This window comes from Lupinus angustifolius, chromosome LG02 (genome assembly GCF_001865875.1).
Source record: "Lupinus angustifolius cultivar Tanjil chromosome LG02, LupAngTanjil_v1.0, whole genome shotgun sequence".
Classification (NCBI taxonomy): domain Eukaryota; kingdom Viridiplantae; phylum Streptophyta; class Magnoliopsida; order Fabales; family Fabaceae; genus Lupinus; species Lupinus angustifolius.
The window spans coordinates 4686389-4701185 of NC_032010.1; the positions used below are offsets into that span (position 1 = coordinate 4686389).

The 14797-nt window shown below is 33.6% G+C and overlaps 1 protein-coding gene across 1 annotated transcript; it reads left to right on the forward strand.

The window, feature by feature from the left end:
* Positions 2445–14053, forward strand: LOC109333845 (probable inactive nicotinamidase At3g16190). Its single transcript, XM_019569428.1, has 6 exons — positions 2445–2574; positions 2665–2806; positions 2894–3007; positions 4089–4323; positions 4401–4517; positions 13567–14053. The coding sequence occupies exons 1-6, from the start codon at positions 2474–2476 to the stop codon at positions 13641–13643; spliced, it is 786 nt and encodes a 261-aa protein (XP_019424973.1). The 5' UTR covers positions 2445–2473; the 3' UTR covers positions 13644–14053.

Sequence of the window (14797 nt, forward strand, 5' to 3'; positions counted from 1 at the left end):
GAGAGATAAAAGTAATCATGTCATATAAATACAAAATTTAGATTTTGATTACTCACAACTTGGATTTTTTTTTTAAATTTTAACCTAACATTAGGTTATTATTGGGTCGTCTGAGCCCAATAACATTATTGAAGATACCACATTCAGATCTAAGAGAACAATTCACTTATTAATTAACTTTAAAGATTATAGTTACATTATGTTTTGAAGAAATATAATCTTATTTATCTTGTTTTAAATAAAATGGTTTAGGTTTAAAAGTTCATAGCCTCATATTCAACATTGTTTAAAGTATGATAATCCTAATTAAAGGACATGAATAAAAAATTTCTTTTCTTCTAATATTTTATAATTTCTTTAGAATTCTTATTTTCTTGTATGCTAAGGTTAACACCCTAACATTGGTGCTTTCATTTTTTAACTCATCCCTTCAAAGTAACCATTTATTCTACGTATTATACTTACAATCAATCATTACCACCATCCTTTTATCCACCATATTATCATTACCATTCTCAATATAACTCACAAACTAATTCTCATTTTCATTCATTTCCATAGTAGCCAACACCACAACTACCGACAACACCACCATCTCAACCATGTTATTTCATATACTTTCCTTTTAATTAATCAATCTCACAACCATAATTATATCCTTCACCCTCTCATATCTATGAACAACACACTCGACCAGAAAGGGAATATCTTACTAACGATGACATGAAGTATTATTACAATAATGTCACCAAGGAATATGCAATGGAAATTCCTCAACTACCACCATCTCAGCTTCCAACACCCCATTTTGATAATTCTTCAATTGCAGATCTATTTACTTGAGATAAAATGATTATTCCTTAAATTAATAGAAGGTTAGGGGAGAAACCAATACAAATTTCTAGTATTACAAATGGTTTTGTTGAACAAGACAGTGAGGTCGTTCCAACCTTCAAAGAGTATAGTTTGGATGAAGCAAGAAGAGCTCAAGGGTTTATGCTATAATTGTGTTAAAAAAATATTGCTGGAAATCATTGTAAATCAAAACAATTTTTATATGAGTAAATTATAATCACATTCCCTGAGTTTTAGCGAAATTACATAAACCACCTCTCACTTTTTTACACTTACATAAATCCCATAATTTTTTGTTACAAAATGCATCAACAATTCTAAGAAATATTGTTTAAATTGCTCTTATACTATATCGTAAAGAACCATAAATAATAATGAGGTATTAACTCATATATTATTTGGACTTGCCTCCATAATATATCATGTTTTCTTCAACTTAATTGCATTTATCATATTTTTTGTTTAAAAGTATACACTTATTTCTCATACAGTGGTGATGCGTGTAATAAAAGTATAAAAATTAGGGGATTTGTGTAAGTATAGAAAAGTGAAGGTAATTTATATAATTTAACTAAAACTCAGGGGTAACAATATAATTTACTCTTTTTATATTAACAAATTGATAATCCTAATGATACTTATCACAATATTGAACTTATCTCAACCATGCAGAATAATGGTTGGGGCCAACAGTAGCAAACTCAAATCCTAGTATTGAAAGCATACACAAAAGTGAAGAATATTAAGAAGCCCAACACTGAGGACGAAGTTGTTCTCCAAGCGATGGCAATATTGGGTCAGATCAATAACATTATTGAGGATACCACATCCAAATACAAGAGAATAACTCACCCACTAATCAAGTTTAAAGATCATGTTTTGAAGAAATAAAATCTTATTTATCTTATTTTAAATAAAATAGATTTAGGTTTAGAAGTCCTATTCAACACTATTTAAAGTATGTTAATCATGATTAAAAGACATGAATAAAAATTGTCTTTTCTTTTAATATTTTATAGTTTATTTAGAATCCTTATTTTCTTAACTGCTATGTTTAATACCCATTAATTTGGAAGTTGGATTTTGGAGGGGAAAGAAGGGAAATAGGAGGCTTGTGAGTTATCTCACAAGTGTATTTTATAGCTCCCAAACCTTTTTTTTCCTTCCCCTCCATAATCCAACTCCCAAATTAAATCTAAAAGTGGCTCTAACCCAAGTCATGTCATGGTTAGTTGTGATGATGGAATAATATAATTGAAATAAAGTTAAATACTACTAAATTTATGTGTTTGTACCAATTTTTTGTATGTCTTTTTAGAATACCAAATTAAAATTTAAAAATGAGATAAAATATGTGTGGAGTATATTAGTGACTTTTCTTACCGGTCTTCCAAAAATTTTGTTTTAATTTGACCATCAATTAAGTAATGAAATGGCTAGCATCATGACTCTCACATATCATTTTAATTATTCTCTTGGCACATCCATTCACTAAGAACCAAAACTTGGATCAGAGACTGATAAAAAAAATTAGATTAAAATAAGAATGGAATCAACTCTCAAAAATATTAATTAAGAAGAAGAAAACTACAAACATAACATTCTAGTCATCATTTTTATGTCCACACATTCATTCAATAATAAAATTATAGTCCTTAAAACTTGTTCATTTCTTATTGGGTTGCCCTCTACAGTTAAACACTTCAATTTGAGATATTGGTAAGTATTTCTCTTCTCCCTTTCTTCACCATTTCCGTTTTTCCCTACGTCCCAATAATTTCGAGGTTCATATTTCAATCCTCTGTGTAGTGGAATCATACAAAAAAAGATACCCAATTGGCCAAAGTCCTTGGTAGTGAGATCAAAATCTGAACTTGGGTTTGAAGGAGTTGACACTTTCAATATGGCACAAGATTGGAACCGTACGGCTCTTCTTGTAATAGATATGCAGGTAGTTAGTTAGTTAATTAGTTAGATTCTGTTTCTCTTAGGATGTTTTAGTAGAAATTAAGGATTATATGTGTTGCTGAGTTTGCAGAGAGATTTTATTGAAGATGAGGCTCCTTTGTTAGTGAAAGGAGGGAAAGATATTGTGCCAAATGTGATTAAAGCTGTTGAAGTTGCTAGGCACCGTGGACTTCACATAGTTTGGGTAATAACACTTCATTCCAATCTATAAAGCATTGAGATTTAAATTTTTATATTTTGGATGAAAATGGCATTATAATTAGATTTATATTAAAATTTTATTCTCTTTACTATTGCTGATGCTGATTTTTAAAATTGGCCCAATCCCTGTGTCTCTATTTGCTTATCATGTACTGAATTTACCATATCGCGTACTGCATACTGGGTTCGTCTTAAAGAAAGTCTCATAAAATTAATGAAAAAGAATGAACCACATACCCAACTGAACCGCATACCCATACTAGGTATTTGGTAACAATGGTCTCTATCATGTCATATCCGTGGATAACGTGCTTCTTAGATTCTCGCCTTCCTTTCTCTGTTGTGTTTGCTACAGACTTTTTCTCAGCAACTTTACGATAATGATTCAGTTATCAATACTAATGTAGGTCATGAAGATACAAATTTCTGATTATACTATTATAGTATAGTGTCCCTGATAAACATAAAATTTAATGTAACTATTCATCTGGGGAAGGTCGGAATCCTGGTTCAAATGTATGAATGATCAATGATTTTTCCCCTTTCTTTTTCATGAATTGAAACAAATTTTACTATGAACTACTTGTTTGTTTGATGGGTCTTAATGCCTGCTAAATTTGCTGGGAAAAAGTAATGTCGGGTACGGTTGGGAACCAATTTTTAGGATTTTGGGGAAGAGGGGTACTTTTTGACTCTTCTTTCCTGTTTATAAGATACACCAAACTTAGAATAAAACTCATTTTCTGATCCATCCTGATCTAGCACATCTACCAAATACTACCTCTAAGCGAAATTAGACGAGACCTCTATTGCTCTCTTTGCCTATGTCTTTTTTGCAACCCCGTGGTATCATAAGAAGTTGTTTACCCTGGATAATGCTCCTTATATTTTTAATCATTGATTGAATTCATAATGGGTTGAACAATTTTATAATTAAAGGTTCCAATGCACTAATTTTTGTGTGGTGCTTCTTCTACTTATATTCTCTAGACATATCTTAGGCTGTTGCCATACAACAAAAAAGTTTTGTAATTTTTGAATTTTATCTCTCAAAATGTTTCCAGGTAGTACGTGAACACGATCCGTTAGGAAGAGATGTAGAACTCTTTCGTAGGCACCTATACACAGCAGGGAGGGTTGGTCCAACATCTAAGGGAAGTGCAGGTGCTGAATTAGTTGATGGACTGGTAATTAGAGAAGGGGATTATAAACTTGTGAAAACCAGGTTTAGTGCATTCTTTGCGACGCACCTTCATTCAGTCCTTCAAGGAGCAGGAATTAATAGTCTAGTGATCACTGGTGAGTAATAATTCTAATACAAAATATGTACGTGCTTACAGTTTTTACATATTGACTTCATATTATCTAAATTTTAGGTGTTCAGACTCCAAATTGTATCCGGCAAACTGTCTTTGATGCTGTAGAATTGGACTATCAATCCGTAACTGTTATTGCTGATGCCACAGCAGCGGCCACACCTGATATTCATCTTGGTATGTATTTTTCCAACTTCTTGAAAGCCTTGCAAATGGCAGGAACTTTATTTTCTTAACCATCTAAGAAAAGACCTATGCAATAGATGTTTGAGTAAATACTATGGCAAGAAGACTGTTCTGATAACCAATTCAGATTTCTTATTTTGATTTAATTTTCTCTGACTCGTTGGTGAGTACTTAATTGTATATGTTCCAAGGAACTGTTTAAGCTACAAATCATTAAGTAGTGCGGACTGCCGACTGGTGCACTGTCATATAGCAATCGGACAGCCATGATCCTTTACCTGCAGGGGCGGATCCAGGGGAGGGAAACCCCTGGCCCGGCCCCTCCCCTCCCCATTTTGATGACTTCCATGGAATAATAATTACTCAACTTTGTTTAATAAGGAAGCAAATCAGTTAACTTGGAAATAAGATAGAAGCTTATATTCTTGCTGTTCCAGAATAATTACCAAGTATTGGATTTAAAAGAAAAATGTACTGGTGAAACTTGAAGAGAAATGGTTTACCTAGGGAGTGACAGCATCAACATATTCTTGGACAACATAAACTGCATCTTAATTATTGAGAATTAGAAGGCAAAAGAAGTTAAAGAACCAATTTTTTTTGACATAATACTTCTTAGCTTAAACAGCTCCATGTTTCAATGCCCCTGAAAAGTATCCATCAATTGGACATATATTATGCCATCGTTTGTCCAATTCTGATTATCTTTACAATAATTATTTTCATCTAAATTTTATGTGATTTGTTGGTGAGTACTTCCTTTATGTTCAATGTCTCTGAAAGTGTATGTATTAGTTGCATACACACACAGATATATCTATGTATTATGCATGCATATGTCATAGAATTTGGTGGAGAGAGATATAGAACTCTTATAGATGTGAAGTTGTGTTCAATTAGTTAGGTTGGCATATGATTATGTATGGCTACTTTACAAGTTGGACTAGTATCAGAAATTAGGAATCTTTCTGCTTTGTATGAATGTTGAGTGTTAGTTATAAACCTAAAACTTTATTGGTCATGGAAGAATAGTTGCATCGAATTTTAACTGAGTAAGTTAATGTCCAATATTGTTTTCTTTAGAGGACTTCATGAAATATTTTTTAAAGAGTAATTACTCATTTTAATCCCTTATATTTTACCAATTTAGTCCATAAAACTCTAATATGCTGAAATACCCGGTGACATGTTGAGGAGATATATTGTAAAGACAATTTCTTGCTAACAGAAAGAATGAACTTGAGAAAGGAAAGGAAACGAAAGAAGAAGAAGAAGAAATAGTGAAAAAGGGAATTTTATTATTGAGTAATGATAGCTTTCTTAATTGACTTGATTGATTAGAAATGAAAAAAGGGAAAGCCTATAAATAGCTAATGAATAACAACTATAACAAACTAGCCGTTATTCTTCCAACTAAACATGTGACAAATAAGAGAAAATACACATGTGTATATATTGCTTGCAATACAAGTTAACTGTTTCTGCACTAGGGGACCAAGTGCTTCTGGCCCTTGACTTCGTGTCCTTGACTGACTTATGAAGCATTGATGCAGTGGATTCATTCTGATCGAGATTGGCATGAATTGAGTGGCCTAACAAGCAAGCAGCCTTGTCTGCATATTCAAAGGGTTGGCCGTGTTCTCTTGATTCAGCGAGAACCAATCTCAAGGCACTATTGTCTTGGCTTGGCCTAGCATCATCTTGGTCCCTTGGTGCATCTAATTGATCAGGCTCTGTAATGTAGGAATCTTCATTAAATTGTTGTTTGTCATCAATTAATTTTGATACCCCCCACAAGTTGGGGCACATATGTTTATGAGACCCAACTTGGAATGGATTACCTTATACACAGCAGGTCTTAGAGCCTTAGTTAGAACATCAGCTAATTGCATATGAGTTGGCACAGGCAGAAGCTTTATTAATCCATTACTACACTTTTCTCTTACTGTATGACAATCTAATTCAATATATTTTGTTCTTTCATGAAAAACAGGATTAGAAGCAATATATATAGCAGATTGATGAGTGATAGTGGGAGTGGCCATAAACTAAGCTAATTGGTTAACATAAAAGCTTATGTCAGGTCTGGTATTGGTTAGGTAAATCAATCTTCCTATCAGCCTTCTATATGCTGCTGGATCAGGGTAAGGATGGCTGGAGTCTTGGTGAACATGACTCCCAAGGATCATTGATGTGGTTGAAGGCTTACATCCTAACATTCCCGTATCAGACAAAATTTCTAAGGCATATTTTCTTTGATTCATAGAAATACCATTCTTATTTTTAGCTATCTCAAAGCCTAAGAAGTATTTTAGGTCCCCTAGATCTTTAGTCTTGAAGATGGAATCTAAGACAACTTTAATTTTATTGATTTCATTGATATCATTTCCAGAAAGTATAATGTCATAAACATACACCAAGATCGCAGTAATGGAGGTTTTAGATGACCATTTGATAAAGAGAGAATGATCACCTTTTGCCTTGTGGTATCCATGTTTGGTAAGGAAGCTAGATAATTTGGCAAACCATTGCCTACTAGCTTGTTTCAATCCATAAAGGGATTTTTGAAGTTTACAAACTTGGTTGCTTTAGTTATGGTTTAAGCCAGGGGGATAATCATGTAAACTTCTTCATGTAAGTCTCCATGAAGGAAAGTACTGTTAACATCCAATTGTTTCAGGAACCATTTGTGTGTAGAGGCTAGAGCTAAGAGAAACCTAATAGTAGCTATTTTTCCCAATAGAGAGAATGTTTTAAGATAATCAACTCCTTCTGTTTATGTGTATCCTTTGGCCACTAACCTAGCCTTATACCTCTTGGCACTTCCATCAGCTTTGTATTTGGTCTTAAAGACCCATTTACAACCTATTGGAGACTTATCATCAGGTAAATCTATGATTATCCATGTGTCATTTTGCTGTAAATCAGCCAACTCTGTTTTGATAGCATCCTCCCATTGAGGTGATTTTATGGCTTGAGCATAGTTTTTTGGTTCTATATGTGTGCTAATGGTTAGGACCTTTGACTTATAGGAAGATGACAGGTTCTCATAATTCAAATAATAGGATAGAGGATACTTAGAGTTGGAATAGGGAATGTCAGTTTTGTAAAGCATGGCACAATGGCAATCCTGCAAGTAGGTTGGGGGATTAGTTATCCTTCTAGTCCTTCTGATGTTAGAAGAATCAGAAGGTACATTTTCAGTTAAAAGAGGAGTAGGGAAAATGTTTTCCAAATCATCATTCATAGTGGTATTGTGATGATCTTGAGGTATGCAATAGTTTGTGCCTTTCTGTTGAACAAGATCAAGTAAGGCATCCTCATAGATGATGGGGTCTTAAGGGGTAATGTTCTCTGTATGCTCATCAGAGTTGATAGAGGAACAATTAGGTTTATATGGGAAGATATTCTCATAGAAAATTACATTCCTACTAATGCTAATAGACTTATTGACAAGGTTGAGAGTTATAAAACCTTTGACTCCTTCCTTATAGTCTAGGAACAAACATTTTTTCTCTTGATTCAGCGAGAACCAATCTCAAGGCACTATTGTCTTGGCTTGGCCTAGCATCATCTTGGTCCCTTGGTGCATCTAATTGATCAGGCTCTGTAATGTAGGAATCTTCATTAAATTGTTGTTTGTCATCAATTAATTTTGATACCCCCCACAAGTTGGGGCACATATGTTTATGAGACCCAACTTGGAATGGATTACCTTATACACAGCAGGTCTTAGAGCCTTAGTTAGAACATCAGCTAATTGCATATGAGTTGGCACAGGCAGAAGCTTTATTAATCCATTACTACACTTTTCTCTTACTGTATGACAATCTAATTCAATATATTTTGTTCTTTCATGAAAAACAGGATTAGAAGCAATATATATAGCAGATTGATGAGTGATAGTGGGAGTGGCCATAAACTAAGCTAATTGGTTAACATAAAAGCTTATGTCAGGTCTGGTATTGGTTAGGTAAATCAATCTTCCTATCAGCCTTCTATATGCTGCTGGATCAGGGTAAGGATGGCTGGAGTCTTGGTGAACATGACTCCCAAGGATCATTGATGTGGTTGAAGGCTTACATCCTAACATTCCCGTATCAGACAAAATTTCTAAGGCATATTTTCTTTGATTCATAGAAATACCATTCTTATTTTTAGCTATCTCAAAGCCTAAGAAGTATTTTAGGTCCCCTAGATCTTTAGTCTTGAAGATGGAATCTAAGACAACTTTAATTTTATTGATTTCATTGATATCATTTCCAGAAAGTATAATGTCATAAACATACACCAAGATCGCAGTAATGGAGGTTTTAGATGACCATTTGATAAAGAGAGAATGATCACCTTTTGCCTTGTGGTATCCATGTTTGGTAAGGAAGCTAGATAATTTGGCAAACCATTGCCTACTAGCTTGTTTCAATCCATAAAGGGATTTTTGAAGTTTACAAACTTGGTTGCTTTAGTTATGGTTTAAGCCAGGGGGATAATCATGTAAACTTCTTCATGTAAGTCTCCATGAAGGAAAGTACTGTTAACATCCAATTGTTTCAGGAACCATTTGTGTGTAGAGGCTAGAGCTAAGAGAAACCTAATAGTAGCTATTTTTCCCAATAGAGAGAATGTTTTAAGATAATCAACTCCTTCTGTTTATGTGTATCCTTTGGCCACTAACCTAGCCTTATACCTCTTGGCACTTCCATCAGCTTTGTATTTGGTCTTAAAGACCCATTTACAACCTATTGGAGACTTATCATCAGGTAAATCTATGATTATCCATGTGTCATTTTGCTGTAAATCAGCCAACTCTGTTTTGATAGCATCCTCCCATTGAGGTGATTTTATGGCTTGAGCATAGTTTTTTGGTTCTATATGTGTGCTAATGGTTAGGACCTTTGACTTATAGGAAGATGACAGGTTCTCATAATTCAAATAATAGGATAGAGGATACTTAGAGTTGGAATAGGGAATGTCAGTTTTGTAAAGCATGGCACAATGGCAATCCTGCAAGTAGGTTGGGGGATTAGTTATCCTTCTAGTCCTTCTGATGTTAGAAGAATCAGAAGGTACATTTTCAGTTAAAAGAGGAGTAGGGAAAATGTTTTCCAAATCATCATTCATAGTGGTATTGTGATGATCTTGAGGTATGCAATAGTTTGTGCCTTTCTGTTGAACAAGATCAAGTAAGGCATCCTCATAGATGATGGGGTCTTAAGGGGTAATGTTCTCTGTATGCTCATCAGAGTTGATAGAGGAACAATTAGGTTTATATGGGAAGATATTCTCATAGAAAATTACATTCCTACTAATGCTAATAGACTTATTGACAAGGTTGAGAGTTATAAAACCTTTGACTCCTTCCTTATAGTCTAGGAACAAACATTTTCAGGCTCTAGGATCAAACTTAGATCTTTGGTGATTTTGTGTGCTAACATAGCATAAAGATCCAAAAACTTTTAGGTTTTCTAACTTAGGCTTTTTATCAAACAGAACCTCAAAGGGGCTTTTCTTGTCTAATGTAGGGGTAGGCAAGATGTTGATTATATATGCAGCATGCCTAACTGCATAAGACTAGTAGACTTTAGTCAATTTGCATTGAATTAGTAGAGTTCTTGCTACATTCAAAAGATGTTGATGTTTCCTCTCCTCACTCCCATTTTGTTGGGGTGGGTAAGTGCAAGAGGTTTGATGCAGAATTCCTTTTGCAGAAAAGAAAGATTTGATGAGGAACTCTGGCCCATTGTCACTTCTTACAATCCTAACTTTGGCAGAGAATTGAGTTTCTATCACGAGGATGAAGTTTTGTAGGGATTTGGATGTTTCACTTTTATTATTCATAAAGAAGACCCAAGTAAACCTACTATGATCATCTACTATAGTCAAGAAGTATTTGTGTCCATGGATAGAAGATATAGAAAAGGACCCCCATATATCTACATGTATTAAATCAAAATTGCCTAATGATGCAGAATTACTTAAAGGAAAGGGCAATTTCTTTTGCTTATAAAAATGACAAATATCACATATATGTTTGTTGTTAAAGGTGACAAAGGGGAAATTGTTTTTCATCATATCCATGTAAGAAAAGGAAGGGTGTCCTAATATATAGTGCCAAAGATTGTAATTATTAGTAGCAGAAAAATTTATTTGATGTTCTGATCTAAAGGCTTTCAAGAGATATAGTCAATTGGTTATTCTAGTTGAACCAATCTTCTTCAAAGACCTCTTCTCCTGAATTTGGCAGTGATGAGCATCAAAAGACATAATACAAGATGAGTTGGTAGTAAACTTAGGTATTGAGATCAAGTTACAGGAGAAGGTTGGTAAATATAAGACATCATGTATAGTAAGGAAGGGAAAAATAGGAACATTTCCTGAAATCTCTGCCATGATGCTATCACCATTAGGCAATCTTATCCCGATGGGCTTGATTTGTCTATATGCAGAGAAATTAGATAGACTAGAACTTATGTGGTCTGTAGCACCACTGTCTAGTATCCAGGGAACAAAATTCATATTAAGATTACCTATAGTTTCCTCTTGATGTGCAGTTGATGTTGCTGAAAGACATTACTGATTTTGGTGGATCCATGATCAGTCTCCTTAGGACCATTTTCCTTCCTTAGCATGCTAACCAAACCTTGGTACTTCTTCTTATTTAAGCCAAATATAGTCTCATCTTGTTGTGTCTGATGAGTCATTGCCTTCTTAGATTGATTATCTACCTCACTTGCCACTGCATTGATTCTTTCTTCTTTAGCTGAGTGATAATTGGCTGGGAATCCATGAAGTTTGTAACAAATTTATGTTGTGTGTCCACTCCTTTTGTAGTGAGGGCAGAATTTTCCTGAACTTGAATTCTTGGTCCAAGATCCTTTAGCTATACCACTTGTGTTGCCTTTGAAATTTGCAAAGCTGCCTCTTCCTTGGTTCTTGTCACTGACGATGCTATGTGGTATTGAGGGTGTGCAAATGCACACCCTGGAACTTTTTGGGAAAAAAATCTATATTATTTATAGAGAAAAAATATATATATTGAGAGTGTAAGAGTTCTATATATTGTTATTGCATTATCTATTATCCATATTTAATCATCATTTACTCTTAAAATAAAAGTAATTCAAATAAATGATAGATTATCTAGTGACTATAAATATTTAAGCATTGCATATATATTATACTCTTACTTAAAATTCTACAAGCCCAAAATTTATTCTTTTGTAAATGACATGACATGCTTCGTGAAAAATAAATAATCATTATTATATTATATTGAATTATTTTATAATATTATAAATATGCAACTCGAAGAATTTCATAATCGAATATCCAAGACAAATATTCAGTTGCTTCTTTGTATATCTTGTTTGAGACTAGCTGACTTCTTCTCTAGTTTTGATATGACAAAACTGATTGAATTTGTAAAGCTTTATCCACTAGATTTTTTGTTCAATTGATTTTATGATGTTTAATAATCAACTTGAGACGTATATCATTGATATGCACAATACTATGGCATTTGCTTCTTTGAAATGAATAAATAATCTTAAGATAAGTTGATTGGAGGTGGAAGACACATTGTTTCTCATTAATTTATCTTCTTTTGAAGTTAACCATACAATTTTAAAAAGAGTTTTTCCAACTATGAAAATTGTAAAAGATAGATTGTGTAATCGAATGGAAGATGCATGAATGAATAACTATCTAGTGACTTATAATTGATTAGAAGTGTTCAATAACATTAACAATGAAGTAAATATATTTCAACAATTTCAAAATGTGAAATCACATAGAGATTAGTTATGAAATATATATTTTATTTGATTAAATATATTTAAATTTTGTAATTTTGACATCAATATTTTCATTTTTTTTAATTGATGATATTTATTATTTTAAATTTAACCTATGTTGCACACCCTGCCTCTAGATCCTAGAATCGTCGCTGGTTCTTGTTAGAGAAACCTCCTCTTTTCCAATTATTGGAAACAACCATAACCTTTGTATCTAAATCTTGTCCATAGATTTGCCTTTCTTGTTGTATGACAAGTGCAAATACTCTACTCATGTTTGGTAGGGGCTCAACCAACATGATATGTGATCTTACACCAGAATATACATCATTCAATCCTTTTAAAAACCTTATCACCCTGTCCTCTATTCTATGGTCCCTTACATCATAAAGGGCACCACATGATCATTCCGCATCAATCAAATTACTACATGAACACCTGACCTTACATCTACACTTAGGCGTAGGTCTAAAGTTATCTAATTGATCCTAAAGAATTTTTAATTCAGTAAAATAATCAGTCACTGAAAGATCCCATTGCCTAAAATTAGCAATGGATTCTTGTAAATCAGCAATTTTGAAAAGATTACCTTAGGAGAATATTTCCCTCAACTCGTTCCATATCTCATAAGCTTTGTCTATCCACAATATGCTTTGTGCTATCAAAGGAGTGATAGATTTAGTAATCCAAGAGATTACTATATTATTGGCCCTCTGCCAAGCCTTGAATGTAGGATTTGTCTTTGATGGCATTTGAATTGTGCCATCTATGAATTCCAACTTTTGCTTTGTTATGAGATTCATCTCCATGGCTCTACTCCATTGATAGTAATTCTCACCATTCAGAGGTGGTGAGACCAGAACACTTATTGGGTTTTCAGATGGGTGAACATGATAAGGTGATGAGGTATGTTGTGAAGGATTAATGGTGATAGTGTTATTTTGGGATGAGGAGAACTCTTTTATAAGAGCTCAATGAACTTGAGAAAGGAAAGGAAACGAAAGAAGAAGAAGAAATAGTGAAAAAGGGAATTTTATTACTTGCTAAAGTTTCTCCTTTCTCAAGAGTTGGATTTGTTGCACTAGTGGCATATTTAGATGCAGTCATACACCATGCCTCTTTAATTTCCATTTCTTTTATGGTGAAGTTTGATACTGCAGATTCCTTGAGAGATGTAGATTTTGTTATTTTCGCAAAATACTTTGTTATTCCCTCTTTAACGATGATGGATATTTGGGTGGTTTCAGCCAATATGCTGGACATGAAAAATATTGGAGTGGCAACCCCAACATTACATGACTGGAGTGAATCGGAAGCTCGATGAACAAGGACCACTTTTTGCACTCTGTAGGTGCTCAATTCCAAGACTCAGGTGCTAATGCTTTTATCAAGATAAACTGTAAGGTTAAGTGAAGCCTATGTATACTGCATCACTAGGATGCTGCATCATACATATATAAAAATGCTTTACATGCTACCTTTTTGTATTGCTGTTTGTGTGTTGATATCTTTTGGAAGTATAACTGTATCTGAATTGAAACCAATGCATACTGCATTACTTGGATGCTTGCTACATATTGAAATAAAGATTGAGAAAATGAATTTCTGAATTGTATCCATCATATAAGTTCTGGCTTATGTACAATAAATTGATAACACAGTACTCCTATTTATTACTCCATTGTACAACTACTATACAGTCCCATTTCAAACAGCACCAGTGTACAACTACTAGTACAACCCCAACTCCTAAGATTGTTTCTTCAATTACATGACATTTACTCTACAATGTATTCATGTTGGTGAATGTGGGTTGGTTGAACAGCATGTGGTTATGACTTATGAGCCCCATGCTACTCTCATGTGTTATCTTTGGATCACTTTATTATATCACTCAAATGCTCCATGCTATACTGCACTCCACCCTCCCCTCCTTTTATGTGAAAGTCTATTATTTTGGTACTACCAAAAGTATCTTCTTACATTATGAGTAAAAAACTAATCCCTTTCGCAGTGTGTGACTGTCCTTCCAATCTATTTTTTTGGCCTTTTTGTTTATCTGCAATTTAATAAGACCTTATACTATTTGACCAACACTTGTTGGTTATGTGAAAGTATATATAAACATGGTCTAAGGTAATGATTGTATTGCTGGTAAAGAATGAAATAAAATAATAGCCAGTATTCCATTCTTGGGTTCTTTTTAAAAATGGAATGGTATTAGATGGAATCAATTCCATCCTATTTCATATCTCATTCTTTCATCCTTTACAAATTGAGATCCATGGAAAGAAATGAAATTTTCTACTTTATTACCTATTAGGCGAAAAATGCATTTTTAGTCCATTAACTTACTTTTATATATATATATTCCAATTTAGTATGTTAGTTCTCTCTATAACTTATTTGTTAATTTGACACTACTAGAAAGAGACATGTGACAAAATTTAACATAGAGAGACTAAAGGGATGGGTGGT

What these genes read in the sequence shown, in the direction of transcription:
- LOC109333845 (XM_019569428.1), top strand. Translation starts at nt 2,474, where the DNA reads ATGTCCACACATTCATTCAATAATAAAATTATAGTCCTTAAAACTTGT. An exon ending in TTCTTGTAATAGATATGCAG is followed by an intron (nt 2,807 to 2,893) that starts GTAGTTAGTTAG and finishes CTGAGTTTGCAG; the next exon opens with AGAGATTTTATTGAAGATGA. An exon ending in GTGGACTTCACATAGTTTGG is followed by an intron (nt 3,008 to 4,088) that starts GTAATAACACTT and finishes AAATGTTTCCAG; the next exon opens with GTAGTACGTGAACACGATCC.